The sequence below is a fragment of the Molothrus ater genome, chromosome 12 (genome assembly GCF_012460135.2).
Source record: "Molothrus ater isolate BHLD 08-10-18 breed brown headed cowbird chromosome 12, BPBGC_Mater_1.1, whole genome shotgun sequence".
NCBI classification, from domain to species: domain Eukaryota; kingdom Metazoa; phylum Chordata; class Aves; order Passeriformes; family Icteridae; genus Molothrus; species Molothrus ater.
Genome location: NC_050489.2, coordinates 3,099,817 through 3,122,146, shown reverse-complemented (window position 1 = coordinate 3,122,146; position 22,330 = coordinate 3,099,817). Strand labels below are relative to the sequence as shown.

Genomic DNA, 22,330 nt, shown 5'->3' with positions numbered 1-22,330 from the left:
AGGGCTGGGCTCTGCCCTGGCTGTGTGGGGGCACTGGGAGCTGCAGAGCAGCTGCAGGAAGGGCCCTGGGGCTCCTGGCCAGTGGCCACTGGAGCTGAGCCAGCAGTGCCCTGGGGACAGCAGGGACATCCCTGTCCTGGGGCATCAGCCCCAGCCCTGCCAGGCCAGGGGGGATTGTTCTGCTCTGCTCTGGGCTGGGGCAGCCTCAGCTTCAGTGCTGGGATTGGGGCACCAGAGCATGAGAAAGACATGAAGGCATTGGAGAGTGCCCAAAGGAGGCCATGAGGGTGGGGAAGGGTCTGCAGGGGAAGCCTTGTGAGTCTTTGGTATTGCTGGGTGCCACAGTTTAACAGTTGTACTCATGCAAATGGAGAAAGACCTTAAGTGATAAAAGCCCCCTAAAAATGATCTTCTACCTGCCAGCATACATCCCTGTGTACCTGCATTTTCCACAGATCAACGTGCCTGAACACACTGCACTGCTGGGAGGAGCTGGTGGTACTCTGGGGAGCATGCTGAAGTTCAGCCATAGTGTTTTTTACCAAGATAGACCTGTAGGTTTCCATTTCCTCTTTGGGATGGAATCATATTCCTTTCTGGCCACTCCAGTACTGAGCAAATGCCCAAAGACAGAACAACCCCTAAATGGGTCCACTGGCTCCTTTCATGCCATCTCCTCCTGCTCACTACCCTTGTTCACCTTAGCTCAGGTTTGCTGCTATTTTTGGCAGCAAAGAGCAGATGCAAATGCTCATCCTTCAGCAGGCTCTCAGTTTCCACCCCTGTCCCTTGGGTCAGCTTTCCATGTTGTCTGTACATGAGGGAAGGATGCAATCCAAATACAGCCTGGCATCCCTCAGACTGGTAATGGACAAGAAATCCAAGGTTCCAGGGGGTCTGCAGAGCTGTGCTGGTGGTGCTGGCCAGGGGCTGAGCTGTGGGGGATGGACAGAGCTGCAGGGGCTGGGAAGGGTGGGGAATGCAGAGACAAACAGCAGCAGGGGAAGCAGCGTGACCTGGCCATGCTGTGAGGAGCCCAGGGAAGAGAGCTGGCTCCTGTGAGCTGTAACTGCAGAGCAGAGGTGGTGGCAGTGATGTGGCACAGTGCAGGCTTGTGGGGGTACCAGTTGTGGGTTTCTCTGGGTCTGGATTGAAGGCACTTGAGGTAGTTCTTGTTCAGACTCAGGTGTTCATTATTTCTTATCAGTAAAACAGTCTCACTGCTGTGAGTTCAGCAGCTTTTCATTAGCAGGCACAAAATGGCCAACAATCTCTTGTTCCAAGGTCTTTTAAGACTAAACTATCCAATTAAGAGCTGACACCTGGATTATTTTCCCTTTTAACCCAATAACTGATCCCAAAGAGCCCACAATGGGGACTTTTCTGCCCAATTACAAAATGCCACCCAAACCCATGAAGAAGAAGGAAGCAGAAACCCAGGACAGCACCCTGTGCCCTCCATCTTGCTTCCATCCACAACACACTAAAAATCCCAAAACCTCAATTTCTCACCAAGTGATTCACCTACACTGCTCTCTATAATCTATTGCACACTTTTGTGGATTCCAGTCTATCCTGAAGTCTGGGAAACTTTCTCCATGAGTGAGGGTCAAAGTCAGTGCTGCCCTGGGGGTCAGGGCACCCCAGAGCAGACACAGAAATATTCCCAGTGCCCTGGGTTTGCACACAGGCTAAATAAACATGATGTGGGTTTTGAATGCTTGCACTCAGCACTGTCAGAGCTCTCTGTGTTTCATGTTTCTGCCCCCAGGAAGGGGCACGGCTCATCCCTGGCATCCTGGGTGGTGGGCACTGAGGGGAACTGGCACTGGGGCTCTTTCCCAAATCCAAATGGCTGCAGGGAGGAGGTGTCTGTGGCCTCCTGTTATAGTGAGACTGCCAAAGCAATCCTCCTCATTTGCAACTCTGTCTGAGCTGGAAACAGCCAGAACTTTCTTTGTTTAAGGAGAATACCTTGTGGGTGTAACTACCTGCAGGAGCACGACAAGGACCAGACACATTTCTGGATAGTTCTTTCATACAAATATTCTACTACTTTTTTTTTTTTTTTTTTGTAAATTAAGTAGTGAATCATATTTTAAAAAAATGAGCATCCTTCATGATTGAATGAAGAATAAGGAAATATTACCTTCCAAAGTCATTATGGATTTCATATTACTTTGCACTCACAACGTGTGCAAAAGCCATATCAGTAGGAGTGGAAGTGCTACACCCCTTCTGATAACAAAATGTTCTTATGAAAATCTGCCATGAATGTGGTAAATGTGCCCAAAAAGCACCTTCACTTCACTTGGTGTAGGACATGTTTAAAAATAGGTATGGTGGAGATACTGAAATGCTGAAATGAAGATGTCAGAAACTGCCTGATGAGAAGCAGTTTTCAGGAGGTCTTGGTCAGCAGGAACTGGAGGGAATTTGGTGAGCAGCTTTAGGGGTGAGAAAATGCAATATGCACTGTTTCCCATACATAGCATTGTATTTTGTCATCTCTTGTTTCTTGGTGTTTGTTGCCTTTTTTCCTCCTTTTCACAATAATATGGAATCGTTGGTATAAAAATACCATGACAACCTCAGCTTTTGTTTAAAAATTATGTTACCAACAATTATGAGTCAGAAGGCAAGCAAAATATCCTGAAATATATATATATCACTTCTGAGATCTTATCCACTGTCATGATTATTTTTTTGGGGGAGGACAATGTTGAGAGCAGTTTCCACATCCTAGAAAAATAGGAAATGGGGGAAGGGAATACAAAAGAAAAAAAAAAAAGGAAAAAATGTCTGTGTCTTTTTATCTCTCCAGTCAAGTAACACATCCAGCAGTGCTGGTAGTAAAATTAGTAGAATGTTTGCATGGAAGAACTATCCAGAAATGTGTCTGGTCCTTGTCCTGCTCCTGCAGATAGTTGCACCCAGAAGGTATTCAGGTATTCTCCTTAAAGAAAGAAAGTTCTGGCTGTTTCCCGCTCAGACAGAGTCCCAGATGAGGAGCCCAGCCTGTTCTCTGTGAGCTGCCTGCTCAGCCCAAGCAGCCAAACTTGTGAATCCTGGGCCAGGTGAACCCAAAGCAGCTGCTGCAGCGTGGCTGTCGAGTGGGCCCAGCCTCTCCTGTCAGCCATGCTCCATCTCTGCCCCAGTGGAAGTGGGTCCCAAGCCTGGTTTTCTGTGAAGAGAATGCCAAACCCCCCATCCTTTCAAATCTCCAGTTGTTTGTGTGATTGTGTTTAGGATCTTTTGTGACCTGGCCATGGATAGGGTTTCCAGACCAGTCACACACATGCAGTGTGTGGTTTTGCTCTGAGGTCAGCGCTTCATGTGGAGCTAAACCATTTGGGAACTGGGGTAATGATGTGACAATTAGGACATTTGGCTTATTGAAAAATGCAGTGTTTTCATTTTGCCTTTGGCTTTTGAACTATGAGAGTGCATTTGGGGTCAGATGTGGGGTTTTGATGTCTTTTACTAGAACTATGAGAACTAAAACTCATTTCTTAAACAAAAGCTGAATTCTCACCAAAACACTTCAAGAACTGCACTTTGAAGGAAAACAGTAACCCTGTGCTAGTGAGAAAATAAAGGGACTTGGTAATACTTGGCATATTCACTTAGTATGCAAAATCCTTAGGGCATCTTTTATTTATCTGCAGCACACAATACACACAGACTATAAAAACAGTGGATCTTCAGCTTGTTGAAAGCATCCATCAGTTCTGTAAGAATGGATTTATTATATTTAGAGACCATATTTGGTCTTTCTTGGATAAAACCAAGCAATTTCCTGTATAGCTAGCAAAGAAAAATATCACTCATGCCTTTTTATTGCATGCACATTTCTTTAAAGATCTGTTGTACATCTGAAATTCTGAATGGATCAGTAGTTATCATTCCATTCCACTTTTTTCCTTGCAAGCCTTCTGATGAAATCCTTTCTTCTATTCTTTTAGTGTAGTTTTAATATAATATATATCATAAAATAATAAATCAGCCTTCTGAAACATGGAGTCAGATCCTCATCTCTTCCCTCACCCTGGGACCCCTGTGAACACCACCACAAACCTGATTTCAGCTTCAGCTCTCTCTTGATATATTGGTATACTGTATCCTCAACAGGCAGTTTGCACTGAGAATGGAATAATAATCAAAAAGTTCTCCCATCCTCTCAGGACTCCACATCCAGGTGGACATTGCCCAGGCCAACAGGATGACAGTCTGTGTCACTGCTTCAAAAAGTTCTCTTATCAACAAATGCTGAAGCTTTGCATCCTGCCTAGGATTTATAAATAAATATCTCTTTTTTCAGTAGAAAATACTGTAAAGAATTGAGAATCCTGTTTGGCAACAGCAACAAAGAAGCTTAATCAAAAGGAATTGTGCTTTGCAAACTGTTTCAATCCAAATTAAATATGAGGTGGATTATGTCAATAATGTAACTCATCATGGATATTTATTTATGTATGTATTTAGCAGAAATCTGCTAAATGAAGCAGCTTCTGGTGCAGCTAATTGCCAGTTAATTGGCTCCCAGGAGTTAAACACTCCCAGCTGAGGTTGTTAGTGACCATTTTGACTGCCACTGCCCCTTTGTGAACTGGGGACATGACACAGACACAAAGCCAGTCAAGAAGTAAAATGCACAGCTCATAATTTTGGTGCAAACTGGAAATTCTGTGGCAGCACAGACAGTCCCAATGGCTCTGTTTGTCCACAGAAAATGAACTTGCTGCTCTCTGCCCTGGCTGAGCTGCAGCTCTGGCTCAGCCACGTGCCAGGAGAGGAGGCTGCCATGCAGCACACAAGTGCACATCCAGTACAAGGATTGAAGTGTCCCCTCCTCCCCCACTGGAATACAAAGACTAAATGAAATTCTGAATCAAGAGAACAGGTCTAAAAAATTGCTAGGCTGGAGGGACTCAATGGAATTAAAACCATCAAACACTTCAGTGCGTTTTCTTAACCTCTAGTCAAACATGGATTTAGGCTATGTGGCAGTTAAGGTATTTGATGCAATTTCCTGGAGTTTTTTGCTTTTAAATAGCATTCAGAAAACTCTTAATGAAAAACAGATAAAGAATAAAAGGCTCTAGAAGGCCTGGAATTAAAATAATAGCCATTTAATTTCATATGCAAGTAAAAAAATGGAACTTCTCTATCAGTGGAAAATGAATTATGGCTGCTCTGCTAATGTGCTTGCAAAAAAAAAAGACCTCAAAAAGGGCTGTAAAAATAACAGTGATAATTTAATGTTTACAGGGATTAGTATTTAACAAAATTAAACTTAAAACCTGACTTCAAATATTTATGTTAAAATTCCTAGCAAGCCAGAACATGACCAGCCATTATAAACTGCTGTTCCAGCATTCCAACTGGATTTTACTGTGTTAAGAATTTATAATCTGATTATACTACACACAACTTTAAAGATTTAAAAAATCAGGCTGCTTCAAATACTGACAGAAGAGTTTTCCTTAACTTCTGTTAGATGTATAAAGATCATTTACCTTCTGAGCACTAATATGCAGGTGTAGTCCATGAGGGCCTGAACAAGCAAAACTTTCTAACAATGAAGGTGTGGATAGAACAGAAAACTGAGTTAAGGAAAGTAAATATTGCAGGCATAACTTCACTAATGATACCTGATGCAGCCTTTCAAGGTGTGCAACAGTCTGTTCCAGTGGTTGGGGTTAGATTTTGCTATTGCAGGAGGTACTGTGGAGAGCTGTAAATAACTTAAATTTCTATTTATTAAAAATCAATATCTGTTCAGCAAGGCACAGCTGTGCCCTGCCCAGCTGCACAAAGGACAGGGAAAAAGCAGACTTGCCCATCTGGTGGGAAATGGGCTGGAAATACCTGTTATCTGGAGAACCTGTGGCAAGGATGGAGTATCATCCTTATCCTGAATTTTAGTGAATGTTACTGTGGGTGCCAAATTTTTGGGTTGCTGTTCTCAGAAATCATCCAGTCTGCAGGATGATGGCATGTATCCTTCCCCAGAGAGAGAACAACCCCTGCCTTCTCATCTGTTATTGTAAGAAAATATAGGAGTTATTAAATTGCAAAGACCACTGATAAACAGAACTAGCAAGTGGATACACCTTGTGCATGGCAGCTGCATTGCTGTGATTTTGGGAGTGTGCTAGGCAGCTGTGCTGCAATTAGATGAAAAAATCACCATCTAGAGAAGAGCAATCAAGGTTAATTTGTGCTAACCTCACTCTTCACAGGACCTTTAATATAGCTGGGGCCATTTGAATAGTTCTCTAAAAGTAGTAAGCCACACATTTGGCTCTGGCTTAAGGTATATAAACTGCTTAATGATGAGGGTTTGTTTGGAGTCCCTTTCCACTGGCAGTGGAAGGCAGCCTTACAGGAATGCAGTACCCTAATCCTGCAAGATGCATTTGTGGCACTGCAGTGCTTTGCTATTCAGGAGACTGACCATGCTCAGGCCTTCAGTAATCCAACCTCTGCCCAAGTACCCAGCAGCTTAAACCCACAAAAATGTGGTGGTTTAAAATGTCTAATTTTGTAAAATTAGTGATAATTTGTCAATTACTTTTCTTCAACAGAAGCAGGTTAGAGAAACTTAATCAGGAAAGCTTTTAAGCCTCTGTTTTGGTAACATGGTATTCACAAAATACAACAGCTTTCAAAGCAGGTCCCTTTGGCATGTGTTGACTACTTGTAGGAAGGGCACATCTGTACCATAAGGACCTCACCAAAGGAGGTACAATGTGGGGACATTCTCATTATAGTACTTGAGTCAAATGCAGATGTTCCAATAACCAAAACCAGCACTGGAGCCTCTGATCCAGTTCTCTGGGTGGCAAGCATCATGCTCTCCTGAGTACATATGTGAGCATACACTAGGTTTGATTGAAGAATTTACAAATCCTTTTGTCCTTTGGTCCAAAATTGCAGGACTTACAACTGAGAAGGAAACCTGGTGGTCCCTATCAGTCAGTGCCAGTCCTGCCCTGCTGGACATTCAGGTGGTGTGTGCAGAGCACAGATCTGCACCAAGGCAGATAAATCCCCAGGAGGTGCTGGGGATCAGACCTCTTAGGAACATGGGAAATAATAAAGATGACAGATGTCTGCTAGTAAATGGTTTTATTCAGTTTTATTTGATTAACACTGTTACAGTGTGTTTATTTCAAAGCCTCTATGATAGGATTTTGTTGTTGCTCTAAACTGAAACTCCTTTTATTCTGCTAATCCTTTCACAGGCTGCAGGCTCTGTCTCCTCTTTTCAGGCACACAGTCCACTGCTTTATTTCCTGCTCCTCTGTTCTGACTCTTGTACTTGGTCTGACTTCTCTACTTCCTTAACTTCTGACTTGCTCTCCTCTTCTCTTGCCAGCCTTGGGGTATGTGGGCTGCATTTCATTACCATGGAGAGGAAACCTCAGTCTCCCTTGCCCTTCTCTGTAGCTGCAATGATAAGGCAGAAACATCAGAAAAAGCCTTCTCCTGAGGACTGGGAGACTTTTCCAGTGGGATATTGTCACTGTGAGCTCCCACAGCCTGCTGCACTCAGAGCAGCCTGTGCAGCACTACAGCTGTGCCAGGAGGGGATTACAACCTGCTGCTTTTGCTCAGCTCCATACTGCACCTTCCTCTTTTGTCTTCCTTGGCATCAGGGGCCTTGAGCAGGGTTTGTTGCAGGGCAGTGCTGGCAGGTAAGGATGAGGGAAGCCCACAGACAGCTGCAGAGCAGTAATTCTTGGTGGTTCCCACTGCATCCCCACTGGCAGTGGCACCTATGGGGAACAGAGGCTCAAACTTCCCCCCTGACTGTGGGACATAAAGAAGCTACTGTGACCCTTGAAGTAAAGGAGAGAGGCTTCAACCCTCCTACTGATTTCCAAAGAGAAACTGAGTGCCTAAGCCTACCTTGGTGTTGTGAGAGGGGTATGGAGGATCCCTGTGACAATGCCTGGGTTGCCCTGGTAAGAAGGTGCAGCTCTGCCCACTGAGTGCTCTGCAAACACTGCAGCTTTATGTAGCTTTGGCCCCTGGTATCTGTCCAACATCTGCTTTCTGTGCTCTCTGCATCTCAATATCCTGACTGGAATTTTACCTGCAAATGGCAGAAATGTGTTGTGAAATCCCCTGATGTAGAAATGGGCAGTGTGTAAAGCTCTGCCCTGCAAGCATGCTGGAGGACATGAGGGACACTGTGTGACTGATAAATTCTGATAAATTCTGATTTTAAGGAAAGCACCTGCCAGTGGAGATGGTCCTTCTGTGGTGGCTTAGGGGGCAGATGCCAGCCCATTCAGCTGATTTAATGTTTGTCCCTCAGCTGAGAAATCCCACAAGTGACAGCTGCATTTCTCACAGGGCTCTCTACACCTGCAATGATTTTTGGTATTTACCAAGAAGAAAAGCAGTTCCAAAATGCTGCTGTAAAGCTCACCAACTCAGCTGTGAAAAGAGCCAAAGACTTCAGCTGTGCTGGGCAGTGCTGTGGCTCAGACAAGGACAATGGGACAGCCACAGCTCTTCAGCAGGCCACTCTTCAGCCCCACTCATGCCAATGGTAAACACCCCTCCACCATCTTTGAAGCATTATTTGTTTTATTGGAAAATGCTGGATTTTTTCCCTTTTTTCTCCCCCTAACTATATTCTTTTTGCTCATTGTGATTGATCACAGTGAACAGATTATTCAGTCTGGAAAATCCATCAGCAGCTGCTGCCCAGTGTGGAAGCCTCTTGCTGTCCATTCCTGAAAGCTGTCAGTCCTCAAGGATGTGCCATTGGCCAAATCAGAAAGATTAAAGAAAACATCAGGATGCAATTTGGAGAGTTACACAGCACACAGAAGGATTTTTTTGTTAGACAAGTGTAGGCTCTAGAGGAAGAAAGCAGCCTGGAAGCTGGCACATGTCTCTGACCCCCCCATTGCTCCACACTCCCTGCTTACCTCTGCAGCTTTCTGCTGTGAAAAATGTTCCTCCTTGCAAGTGAAAACTTTGTTTGCATGTGCTGGTGTCCTTGCAACCCTCAGTCATGGCTGCCAAACACCCATGTGTGCCCTGCACCAGCCAAGGGACACCATGGGGATTTATGGGGCAGCATGACAGGAATGAGCAGGTCTGGGGAAAAAACACAGCTTGAACTTGATTGCTCAGCTGCAAATAAAGCAAAAACTAATTGCCACTCTTGCTTCTGATTTCCTCTCAAATTACTGGGTTTAATGCCTTCTGCTCTGATCCCACAAAGATGAGCCCAGCAGAAGTGTCCTCAGACTCTGGCTAGTTGGTGGATTTTTCACTGTGCTTACACAGCTTCTGCAAACTTGGGATCCATCAAGAGCATCTCTAAACCAGGCACCACTTGACCCTTGATTTCTGAAGGGGTATAATGGGAACTTCAGGATGCTAAACTTTTAAGGCAAAGCTTATTCTTCAATATTACCCTGAATATTAAAAGGCTAAAATGTTCCAAGTGCCTTCCTGAACTGAAATTCCTGGCAATACATATTTAAAACAAAGCTATATGAAAATGGCAGTAAGAAATCATCCCAATACATCAACTGCTGTGTTACAGCTCATGTTATTGAGAGGAAAGATTGATTGAGAGTCTCCTGTAAGGTCTACTGCCATGGCCTAGGATCATACACAACCTTCTTATTTTGGATGCAGATGTAAACAAGACATGAACTTCTTAGCAAAGCTTGGGGTTGTTGCAGGTTTCACACCTCCTTAAATGGAAATCATTAAATCTCTCAAGTTTACATTCTTCTGCCTGTAAATCTGTGTTAGTTTTATCTCTTAGCACAGTAATCTCAGCATTCACATCTCTAAGTGGCTTTATCTCTGTTTTATCAAGGAATACAAAGATAGGCTATGGTCAATGAACTGAAGTGGAATTTGTAGGAAAAAAAAAAAAGGTATTTATGTTCCTGGGGTGGGAACAGCTATTGCACAATGATACCTGACTTAAAGCTTGCATTTAACTCAAAATGCACTTTGGTAAACAGCTCAACCTGAGTTTAAATGAGATTTACAAACACTTACCAGCTCAGTATATACTTTGACAGACACCACTTATGATGCTGTGTTGCTGTCCTCATCTACTTAGAACCAGTGCTGACTTGTATCTTGACTTTATTTTTAAATATATAATTTATTTTAAAGAACATGTTTAGACAATTTTACTGCAGAGAACTAGAAACTCCTGGATTTCCAAAAGAAATGACAGCTTTCCTTGCAGTTCTTAAATATCTTTGATCTGGGAATTTAAGGACCTGTTGTAATATGATCAGGAGTTAGCAACATTTCTATAGAATATTCTTATGCATGTATGAATCTTGTATTTGCAGATATCACAACTACCTTTTGAAATTAGGTATCTTGAGAATGATGAACTTCATGTTGCTCACTGATGTCTTTATGTAACAGGTTTATCTAAGCAGTTGACCAGCTGTACAAAAACTTCATCAAAAGAATGTCACTCCTGCCCCTGAACAGAAAAACTTGTTCAAAGAATAGTCTGAGTACACAGAAACATGGAATTAAATTAGTTAATCCTGCAAAATAGATGTTAACACAGACTTGAACATCCCTGCCATCACAGTGTGTGGGACCCTGCTTATAATCCACACCTTCTGTTCTAGCTTTGCAAGAGACTGGAGATCTGTCTTGTTTTCTTCTTCCCTGGTTTCCTAAAGTATCAGACTTATGGTTGAAGCATGTTCTTTATAAATGTCACTTTACAGAAGTTTTCTGCTTGGTTTTTGGTTTTTCAGTTCTAGTGCTTGTGAGCAGCTCAAGAGTTGCTCAGCCTATTTCAGAGGGCCTCAAAAGGAAGCAAAGGCATTTCAGTAGATGGTATATTCACAGACCTTCTTCAGGAAGGGTCTGTCAGAGGGTGGCTAAAAGTGAATTTGCTCCTGCTGCCCTTTGTGTGCCCCTTCCCTGTCTGAAATAGAGGATGATCCCAGCAGCTGCAAAGGGCAGCCAGGATGCTGCTCCTGCCCCTGGCTGTGTTTGCTCAGTGACAAGAGTGCTCATTTTTGGGTTTGGGGTAAAATGGGGGAATGGGACTGGCCCTGTAAATTCAATTCATGAGAACAGATGACACTTGTTGGCTTTGCTCTCTGCTGTGCAAGCTGAACACAGCAAGGCTCATTCCCTGACTGCCAGCCTTGCTCAGGTATGTGGGCAATCAAGGATTAATGAGTTTGCATCCAGCTACTTTCATTTAATTTAAAGCCCATGAGGCAATGAAGTCCTTCACTCCTGTTGCCTTCAGCAGGATTTGAGGGACTTGGGACCAGTTAAGAAAAGAGTCTTTAATTTCCTGTCAGGAGCACAAGCATGTGAAGGAGAGCTATTCCTTCTCTATGCACTTGTAATATGTACAGGATTGGGCACCTTTTGTAAAGTCTGCTTAAATCTTGCTGTGTTGCTAGGGAACTGGCCCTGTCCACAACCAAAAAACATGGAGACATTGTGTCCTACTGGTTTCTGGCAGAGTTTACCATAAGAAATGGCTTAATTGCAACAAGATCTACTAGCAGGAGTACAAAAAATGTGATTTGTCAGCTTTTTTTGTCAGCTTTTTTTAAAATTACAAATATTTTTATTCTATCACACACATGGAAATCCCTTTCAAGCTAAAAGCTAGGCATGTGAGGACAGCACCAGAATCAAACACTTCTTTCCTTTATTCTTTAAAATACTGATTCAGCTATTTTTAAATTTACTTGAGTCAAAGTACAGTGTTTGCAAGCTTAACAAGCTTGGATACTCTCTGCTCTTTTGTACTAACTAAGGCTATTACTATTTTCAAGACTCTAATAAAAAGAATTCATTATGTAGGTTTCCAAAATGTATGGTTTTTCAAGTTTTCAGACTGCATTTAAAAGTATCAGAAAAAAGAAACCTGTATTTCTGGAGAGCTAGAATGACATTTCTGATACAGTTTTTTTATCCCTTTCAGGACATCAGAACTGTCTGAGTTGGTTTAGGTTAGTGATAAAACAAGACTTGAAACCCCAGATACCAAAGAATAAATCTGCTATCAAAACAGGACAAAATCTGGGCAGAGAAAAAAATGAGCCATGGGGAAATCAAAATGAAATATAGGCTGAGGTGACCTCCCTTAAAGCAAACAAGTAAATCTGTCCTATTAAGCTCTCAGGAGAGCTGCTAAAGAATTTTGAAATAATCCAGACAAGGAACTCAACCCCACATTTTCATTCTTGTCAGTCCTTTTCTTGCAACTCCCTAAGAAAAAATGATCCCTTGTGTGTTTTGTACAAAAGGATGAATTTTTATGATATAAAAGCACACACTTTAAAGCTGTAAGTCCTCATTCCTTGAGAGTCATTAACTTCAGGTTTATGGAGAAAGATATATTGATCCTTTCCAAGGCATGGGTGGGCAGGGAGGCAAGAAACTCTTCTGGATTCATCAGCCTTCTTCATGGGGCCTGACCAGGAGCAATGTCACAGCACAACCCCACTGAAAACCTGGAATATGTGGCACCAGTTAATAGCTTTTTCTGCTCCTCTCAGGATAGTTACACAATTTAACAGCAAAAGGATGGAAGACACTGAAGAACTGGGAGACAAGCCAAGCAAGGATATTTTTTCTTGTTACACCTGTAGCTTATAATGTCATATATGTGTACACAAGTGCAATGGCCTTTTCACAAAACTCCTTGTGTTACAGAGGAGGTGTTTCAATATTCAGACCTCAGCTTTTGACTTCCACTGTCTGGATGCATCTCTGTAAGAGAACAACTTTTTACACTGACTGCTCATTCCTGGATTTTCTAACCCAGAGTTAATATGCAATAATTAACATGCCTGTGTGTTGTGTGAATTAACATGTGAATTAATAATTTTGTGATGGACAGGCCTTGTGACTTCCATTGCCACAGACCACATTAATATTGTGGATTTTAGCTCTCTGACCAGTGTATTCAACAGAGTGAGATTCTTCCTTAGCTTGGTTTCTCCTGTTATTTGTGGATGTAAATAAGGCCTTTATATTGTTCAAACATCATTTTTTGTGCTATACTATTTTAAGATGTTTGGCCTGATCTAGATTAAGCAGTTTCATATAGCTGATGAAAGAGCTATTGTTTTTCACAGCAGAAAAACTGCCACTCATCCAGATCACTGACCTATTTCTTGGAGTTAGAGGTAACCTTTCTGAAGTTTTACTGCTTTTAAATGGCATGTTTTACACTTCTGATATTTTGGTCCCACATGTGAAGTGTGATTATGCCATTATTTAAGGATCAGATAAAAAAGAATTCAACTTGATTTTCAGATGCAAAATGATTTCAGTTTTCTGTAAGTTTTGGTACTATTCTAAAGGAAGTGTCCAATGAATCAGAGCAATTCAGGGGTTATTCCATGACTCAATGATACAGAAATTCCTCAGGCCAGTACATCACCAGTATAGCCCTCACCACTTTCCTTGCTCTGGGATCCAGAGGAATTTGTCTCTATTGCCTGAAAGAGATGATGAACCATGTGTAGAAGGAAGAATTTAAAGAGCTCAGCCTAACACCACACTGGTTTGTACATTACCCTGCCATCAGAACACCAGCACCTGCAAGTTCCTGAAGATGGGAACAGTCTGTAGACAGTCACTCTTCAAATCTTGCTTTTCACTCCTGACTTGCAAGGCCAGTGCCAGAAGAAAACATTGGGAGAATGAACTAATACTGCATAAAGAGATTTTGTGGATGAATAAATGTATTTAGCACTGCACATCTCTTTGCTCTGCAGGACAACAGGGCTTGCATATTCTCTATGCTCTCTCACTATACAGACAGGGCTGCAAGCATTTTAAAAGGTTTGAGATGCTCAGTCCATGTTGGATTGCTGGCTCCCTGCTCCTTGCCATGGAACATCTGCTAAAGAACTCTTTGGGAGAGTCCTGGGTTTTTAAGGACCAGCAGAATAACACAACACTGTTAGGATGTTTTATATTTGGGGCACTTCAGTACTGACAAATGCCTTCTCATTTTATCATGCTGTAATCAAGATGACAAAAAAGTGTGGCAGCTAGTAGAAACTCCCCCCACAGTACAACAAAAAACAGGGTCTCAAAAGGAAAAGTTTGGCACATGAAAAGCTGCAAACAAAAAAAAAGCTAAACCTCCACCAAACCATTTCTGCTTGTTGTGAGCCTGCCAAAGCAGAGCAGACTTTCTCAACAGAAAAGGCTACATTATGCTAGAAGGAAATGAGCTGCAAGGCACAGGAAAAGGGAACACGAGTGGAGATTTATGGCACTGCTGAAAGCAGGCACTGTACTGCCAGATCAGGAGTGAGACACTTAGCAAAGGATGCTACCTTTGTTAGTTCATCTGTCAAGGAAGGAGTTGCTGTTGTATCTGAACTCCTGGCACTCACTGCAGAGCTCATTGATTCAGCCTTGTGATCAGAGTCACTCTGTCTCAATCAGAATTTCCTACTTTTTTTAGAAGGTAAGAATGTAAAAATCCCCCTAAAACTAGCAAAACTCACCCAAACTAAATCCACTCAAACCAAAACCATCAGTCAATGAATACTTGATAGCTAATGACTTGGAGACAGAATTGTGTGGCAATTGTTGCAGAAAAATACAAATTTAGGGTTTTTTTTTTCTTCTTCATACTGTACATGTGGGACTTCACATGCTGAATTCTCCTTGATATAGACTGCAACAGAAAGGCACATCTGTGGACAAATAAAACCCTTTTCTTTCTCCAGAAATATTCAGTAAATATATATATATAAATTAAGGCTTTTAGGGCTCTCCTCCCCCCCAGGAATTTCTAATTACAGCTCCTTTTTAGACTTCCTCTGTAAGTCAGTTTAGTCTCAGAGGTAAGCTGCTAGCCCAGAGAAGCTGCAGAATCTCCCTCAATTTTTACCAACCTTAATTTGAACTTTGCCATGTTTTTTTACTGTCAAGTGAAACTGCAGCTTGTTTTCATCTCCCTAAACTCAAGTGAAAGGCTACCCCAAACAATTCTGATGGAGAACTGTATGTTGGAACAGTCTTGAAGAATGTGAGAATATGTAAAATATCATGCCATAAATGTAACTTGCATTTTGGACGGGCATCTGCTGGGCCAAGGGAAATACAGGTTGGATATTAGGAAAAGTTTTTACAGAAAGGGTGATAAAGTGCTGGAATGGCTGCCCAGGGAGGTGGTGGAGTCCCCATGCCTGGGTGTGTTTAACAAAGCCTGGATGTGGCTCTGGGTGCCAGGGTTGAGCTGTTGGGGCTGGGTGGGACTGCTGATCTTGAAGGTCTCTTCCAACCCAGTGATTCTGTGATCTCCAGCTTTGTTTTTTTCCAGCTGCAGGATTGGATCTTTCTCAGCAGTTTGAACCCTTTTTCCTATTGGGTGCCATACCAAATTATGGCTACTTAGCAGCTTAAATGTACATATGGAATGTGGACATGTAATTTTCAGTAGTTTTGAATATGAGCCTAAGCCTCTGGGCTATATGGAAAAATCATTCACAAGTCCCTCAAAAGTGTCTTTGTGGTTTCTAGTAAGGAATATGTGCCATTTATCCCAAACAAAGATTGACTGCTGACTTTACTAAACCATAATTTGCATTTATGAGAGGACAAGACACTGAATTACAGTCCAGAGCTCGATCCTGAACTATTGCCCTGAAAAAAACCCAGTTGTGCATTTGTAAATACTTTGTGTGTTACATCAGTAAGTGCCATGTGGAACTAAACGCTCAAAATCTTAGTTAGCAAGGTGTGTAACAGATAAAGAAGGCTGACTCCTTTCTAAAGTGTCTAGAAACATTTTTTTTTGAGAGAGAGAAGCACTGAAGTGTAATCTGTATTACTCTCACAAGTCACCAAACAAAAGTGTGTCCTGAAACTTGAGTTAGCTATAAAAGTGAAATGCTCTCACACGGATCCAGAGAGGGAGAAAACTCTTGCTGCAACAACACTGTTTTCAGTGACTCCAGGCAGGATCACAGAAATCAGCAAAAATCATCCAGTAATGTGGGTGGTGGTTCTCTGCTTTTTATCTTTTTCATACATCTTTCTTTCTGCTGCAGTTCTGTAACTTGGGTACTGCTCCAGTGAAGTCCATTGGGTCTGACTAGTAATGATCTCCTAATGATTTGAAATGTTACTTGATGAACAGATGGATCTGATTCAATGACCAAAACCCAGTCCACTTAAGCAATGGTGGCACATGAAACATAACCAGAGAGGCTACAGCAAGCACTGTGCATGAATACCTATCCATTTCCACTTGCAAAAGGGGAATATGAAGGCTGTTCCCAGTTCCATGTGTTCCCTCTCCCCAGTGTTAAGCTAGCAGCTTGCTGAATCCTGTTTCTGCCTAGATTTCTGCCAGCAAAGACTATCTGTGGGGTTTGAAGGGATGTCAGAATGGCAGGGGCACAGCAGTAAGGAGACAGCTAACTGACACACAGGAAGGCTGGCAAATGGTTTTTGTTACTGACAAGGAGGAAAATCACATTGGAGTGCTGCACTGGGAAGTGATATTTATGCAAATAAAACTTCCATGTACATGCATATGCAATTATTTGTATGTAAGTATGATGACAGGCAGATATAATTACAATTATAATTATAATTACAACCAAGGCAACTCAGTTGTTCTCCTGATGGATTGCCATGGTGTGGGCAGTAAATTGCACTTCAGGCCAGGACAACTCTGCCTAAGGAGGCATCTCTGATGGAAGGAGGTTTCTCAGCTTGTGGGCATTCTGCTGAGACATCCACAGGGTGCTTAAATGACCTCATCTAGGATGGAAGCAAGCCTGTGCTGTCATCTGGGCAATTGGACAGATAAATTCCAGAAAGTTACTTTCAGAACTAGCAAAAACTGAACATACACCTCACTGGTCAGCTGAACATAGTTTTGTTACTGTCACTAGACCTGAATCAGGAACCAGTTTATAAGGGATCTTACATCAAATTCATGTGTGAGCAGAGTAAGTACAGCAAGCATTTTTTAAGCAGTGCCAAGTCAGCTGATGCAGATAACTTGCCTGCCTGTGCTCAGCAAAATAAGGAGATGTATTTAGTTTTAGCTGAAATATTTCATTGTAGTTGAATTTGTAAGTCTTCTAGTCAGTCTCATATAACCTGATATTAAATCATTCATGAGTATACAACAGATTTCATCACAATGCTAGTATGACCCTATGGCTACTTTCATGCAGTTTTACAACCACATAAATAAAGGCTTTAAGAGATGTTTAACTGTTTGTTTTATATAATGTTGCTTGATCTGTATTAAACAGTCAAACAACCCTTTTTACACGTTATATATGTATACGTGTTATATACAATATAAATGTATATATTTACATGTGTTATATACAATTTGTGTATACAGTCAAATATCCATTTCTAGTATATGAATGGTGAATTTTGTTGTTCAGACCCAAGGAACTAGGCTGCTTTAAGACATTAATCAGCCTGAACTTTCTAGTTCTTGTACTTTTCTAAAGAACAATGGAATGTGGTAGAAATTACATCAAGTCATGGAACTTTCTACTTGGCTTTTTATCTGCACAGGCAAGACTCCAAGGAAGGCACTGTATAGCTAAGATGCCTGTGCTCAAAAATCTTAATTACATACACAGTTCTACAAATGAGATGTGAAGCCAGCTATGTGTATGTGCATGAAATAACTGTTCAATTAAATACAGCATTGATTTCTGCCTCTGCCAAATAAATCTAGTGTGGATTTCAAACAATTCTATCTATATGTTATTACCTAGGACATAATAACACGTGTATGTCACTACTTTTTAAGCTGTATCACTTCATTTAAGTACTGGCAAGATTGATTTGCAGTGCATGTGAGTGCATTAGATCATTTTTTTTCACTGTACATAACCACATTTGAGACAGAGCAGTTTGGGTGCTTCTACAGCATGTCTCAGGCACTTTCCAAAAGTGCTCTTTCTGTGACAGAGATGAATTGCCAGAAAGATTTGTTACTGCTACTAAACACTGTTCAGTTTTACAGTCATTAACTCCCAGTCTCTATTTAGAGTTAAAAGGTTTTGTATTCAGTACCTGTATTTACATCAGGATATTCAGAAGAGCTGTCCTCTGCCTCAGTGTGAAATAAACTTTGGAAATAGCCTTCTTCTCTAATCAGGCTTGTTTGTAAACGAGTAAAAAAATATAAATGAAGTAATGAAAGATAGACTTATGTTGTACAAAAGCTAGGCTGCTGGAAGAGATCAGGAGACTGTTCTATGGGGTGGATATAGGAAGGATGTAGTCCTAATTTGATGTAGTTTACTATGGGGTTTTTTTCCTGCATAGTTTTTTGTTAGATGACTAGTATTTCTTATGGCAAAGCCTTTCCAACCTCTATAAAAGGAGGATAAAGAAGTGAAAGGATGAGTTTTGTGAGTGCAGTAAGATAGCATAGCAATTTGTGTTGATAAATACTCGGTTGTGAAAGTAGTAAGAAAACTCCCCTACAATTCAAAACATGTCAAGAGATTGAAAAGGAAGACCTGTTTTCCATGGAATTAGCACAGGGCATGGGAGCTTCAGGACAACTGGCAGGATCCAGGCTGTCTGTGCCCTTCCTGCTCCCTGAACCAGTCTGTGACTGTACCACAGGGCAGGCTGAGCCCCCCTGAGCTTAACAGCCATGGATGTTTAACCTGCTGTCCCCACAGAGGCTGCTTTTATTCTCCTGGTTGCAACTCTGATGGAGTCTCTGCTAGCAGACTGCAAATTCTGCAGTCTGCATCCTGCCATTATTGAAATATTCTCAAACACAGTGTGCTCCACCCCCAAGCCTTCTCTTTCACTCCATGTCATTGCCTGCTGATTCCTCCCTAGCACTGACTCCCCAGCTCTGCAACTCATCTAATACCTTATTTTAAACAAGCAGAGTTAGTGTACAGAAGGCAACCACAAACTTATTAATCATGTATTTATAAATTCATATTTACAGTATTTTTCAAATACTGCCTCATGTTTCCTCCTCCTAATTACTAGAAGTTTATAATTCTCTATATCCATCCTGCAGCTGATTAGAATTGTAGAACAGTCAGCTAAACCAGAACATTTAGTGTAATGCTGGCAGATCACAGCATCAAATTTCTATTTGATAATATAAAAATATGCTCATATATTTTCTGTACCTGCAAGAACATTTAAAGAAAAATAAGAAAGCATAATCCTTATGTCCATACAGAGCAAGATGAGGTTTTTTCAAAAGTGATTTCTGATTTTCTTGGTGTTCTCAGTATGACTTTGCTGTGGGATGCATCAGAATCTGATGTCTAAACCCTTGAAATGGGTTTCCCTCCTCCACTCAAAACCAGGCAATCCAATATGATGGCTGACATAAAAGTCCTGGTCTGTCCTTCGGCCTGTTCCACAGGCTCTGACACACTGACTGCATCTGTTTTTTCCATGCTATTCATTCACTTGGAAATAAATCTTCTACCTAGGTTAAATTCTATTAAACAGAAAATTTGTGAATTAATTGGTTGCCTAATAACAACTTGGATCAACTAGTTTATTTTTTTTATAAAGGAGTCTTAAATAAGATTTCATTTAGTTAACTCCAGTAATGGCTTGCAAGCCTATCTGGTGTAATTCACAGTGTCCTCTGATTTGAAGCTGTCATGTTTTATGCAATGAAACCTACAAAGCCAGACTATTCCTTCTACATACCACTTTGCTACAGAAGTCTTTGATACGTGATGTAATTTCATGCATCTGCAGACAAACAAATCAAACTAAAAAATAGGATCCTATGGTTGTGTTTCAAATGTCTTCTATGAAAATATGGGGAAATTTGCAAAAGAATTTTCACGCTTTATGTGGCAAAGCAGATAACCTTCTCTAACACTTAGATCACTTGAGAGTACTACACTTTATCAAGAATGTCAGTGCTTTTCCTTGCTCAAATGTCCCTGATTAGACGAGAGGCTATTTCACAAGATTTATTTTGGACAGGCATGACATATATGAATTCTGCTTGCAGGATATTGCAAATAAGGTTGATGAAAGGTTGACTAGGAGAGAAGGGTAGCAGTCTCAAGGTACCATTCTGTCATACCTAATAAATGACAGAGATGCCATAAATCTTCCCTGGGGCCAATAGCAACTCAGGGAATTCCTAATCCTGGAAGTGCCTTACCTACAGCAAAGTGCAGCACTCAAAACTTCCCTCTAACACAAGGTCATCTGAGCTCCACTGAGATCCAGAACCGAGATTTCCCCCTTAAATTTACTGAGGGATTCAAAATAAAGGTATTTTTGGATATGTAGAACACATCTCCCCAAAAACTGCAGATACAGATTTCAGTGTTTCACTAGGGGAATGGACTGAAATATTTTCCTTTCATATAACAGCCTTGCTCACAATGATCCTGTTCAATGGCACTGATTTTTTTTTTTTTTTTTTTGCAAGACCATATCCACCTACATTGGACATAGAGGCATACATGACTAAGAGCATAAAATTGCAGCAGGGCATTATGATCACCTATAGGAAGCATGCAGTGAAGTCCTCTTCCTCAAGCTTGGTGACATCAATCAGAGACACATGGGGGTGTCCCAGGCAGTTCTGCCACTGAGCAGTGCATCCCCATGGATGTGGCAGGTCCTGCTGTGCCCGCTGTTCCCTCCCTGTGCTGCCCTGCACCTTGACACAGCTGTCACTGCCAGCCTTGTCCCCGGGTTCTGGTGACAGAACGGCTGGGTCTTCCTGCGGGGTTTTGAGGCTGACTGCGTTAGTACGGGCTGCTTTTATTGACCTGGGCGAATCTTCCTGCCCCACGCTTGCCCTCACATCCCCAGCAGTGATGGAGCACACGGAGGGTCAGAGCTGAGCACACCCTGCCCCAATTTCCCAGTTTTCATCTGTTATGGGAGCAGCAGCTCAGTCCTGCTGCTGACCGCTGTGCCAGCCACGGCTGCTGGCGACAGCACCGCTGCCAGCCACGGCTGCTGCTGAGGGACAGCACCGCTGTCTGCTGAGGGACAGCACCGCTGCCAGCCACGGCTGCTGCTGCGGGACAGCACCGCTGCCAGCTGCGGGACAGCACCGCTGCCAGCTGAGGGACAGCACCGCTGCCAGCCACGGCTGCTGCTGCGGGACAGCACCGCTGCCAGCTGAGGGACAGCACCGCTGTCTGCTGAGGGACAGCACCGCTGCCAGCCACGGCTGCTGCTGAGGGACAGCACCGCTGCCAGCTGCGGGACAGCACCGCTGCCAGCCACGGCTGCTGCTGAGGGACAGCACCGCTGTCTGCTGAGGGACAGCACCGCTGTCAGCCACGGCTGCTGCTGAGGGACAGCACCGCTGCCAGCTGCGGGACAGGACAGCACCGCTGCCAGCTGCGGGACAGCACCGCTGCCAGCCACGGCTGCTGCTGAGGGACAGCACCGCTGCCAGCTGGCGCTGCCGCCACCGCGGCTCCGGGACAGCCCAGCGCTGCCTTCCGAGAGCCGACGCTGCCACCTGCACTTTGCAGAGCCCCGATCTCAGATAATCAACTGGTTTAGCCTGATAAGCGAGCGCCGCAGAAGCCTGAGCAGCTCACCGGGCATCAGGACAGACTTTAGCACACCTCGCGATTTGGCGTTCGCTGAACGGCTGGGCACAGGGGGCTCAGTCCGGCTGGCACCTCAGCACGGACCGTGTGTTACAGCCACTCGCTGTCCATCTCGCCGCGGGCCGAGCCGCACGGAGCAGCGGCGCGCTGTCCCCCGGCCGGTGCCGCACACCTGCCCGCGGAGCCGCGCATCGCCTGTCCCCGCGCCGGCCGGTGCCGAGCCCCCGCCGCAGCGGCAGCACAGCCCCGTGTCAGGGTTGTCAGCGGTGCCCTTACCGATGATGATGGCACAGGCGCTCACCAGCCCGATCTCCTTCTTCAGCGCCACCCGCTCGGGGCCGCCGGGCAAGCGCTGCTCCCCGCCGGCCATCGCTGCCCGCGCTGCTCTGCCCCGCGGCCCCGCGCGCATGCGCCGCCCCGCGGGCCGGGCCGGGCCGGGGGGGCCGCGGGACCCCTGAGGGCTGCGGTCACTCGGGGCGCGGCCGCCCTCCGCACCTGCCAGTGCGTCCCCGAGGGGCCGCGGGGACAGCAGAGCCAGCGCTGTGCAGCGAGGGCTCAGCGCCGAGCGCTGCGCTCGGACATTCGGCGTGTCGGGCAGCGGGTCCTGCCCGGCGCCACGAGCCAGCCTGGCGCCGTGCCCGGGCCCCCTGGCAGAGCCGCCCCGCGCGGGCTCCGGGGCCACCGCCTCCTCTTGGGCTCTGTTAGTTGAGGCGGTGCGATAACGTACAGAACAA

The 22,330-nt window shown here is 43.8% G+C and overlaps 1 protein-coding gene across 2 annotated transcripts in view; it reads right to left on the bottom strand.

Moving 5' to 3' along the window:
- The window catches only part of SLC7A10 (solute carrier family 7 member 10), a 41,607-nt gene extending 19,637 nt beyond the window's left edge, over positions 1 to 21,970 (bottom strand). For both annotated transcript variants that reach the window (XM_036390648.1, XM_036390649.1), the window contains exon 1: positions 21,873 to 21,970. In XM_036390648.1, the coding sequence (XP_036246541.1) occupies positions 21,873 to 21,966 (94 nt within the window). In that variant the 5' untranslated portion in view covers positions 21,967 to 21,970. The remainder of the gene's footprint in view (positions 1 to 21,872) is intronic.
- Positions 21,971 to 22,330: the final 360 nt, after the last annotated feature.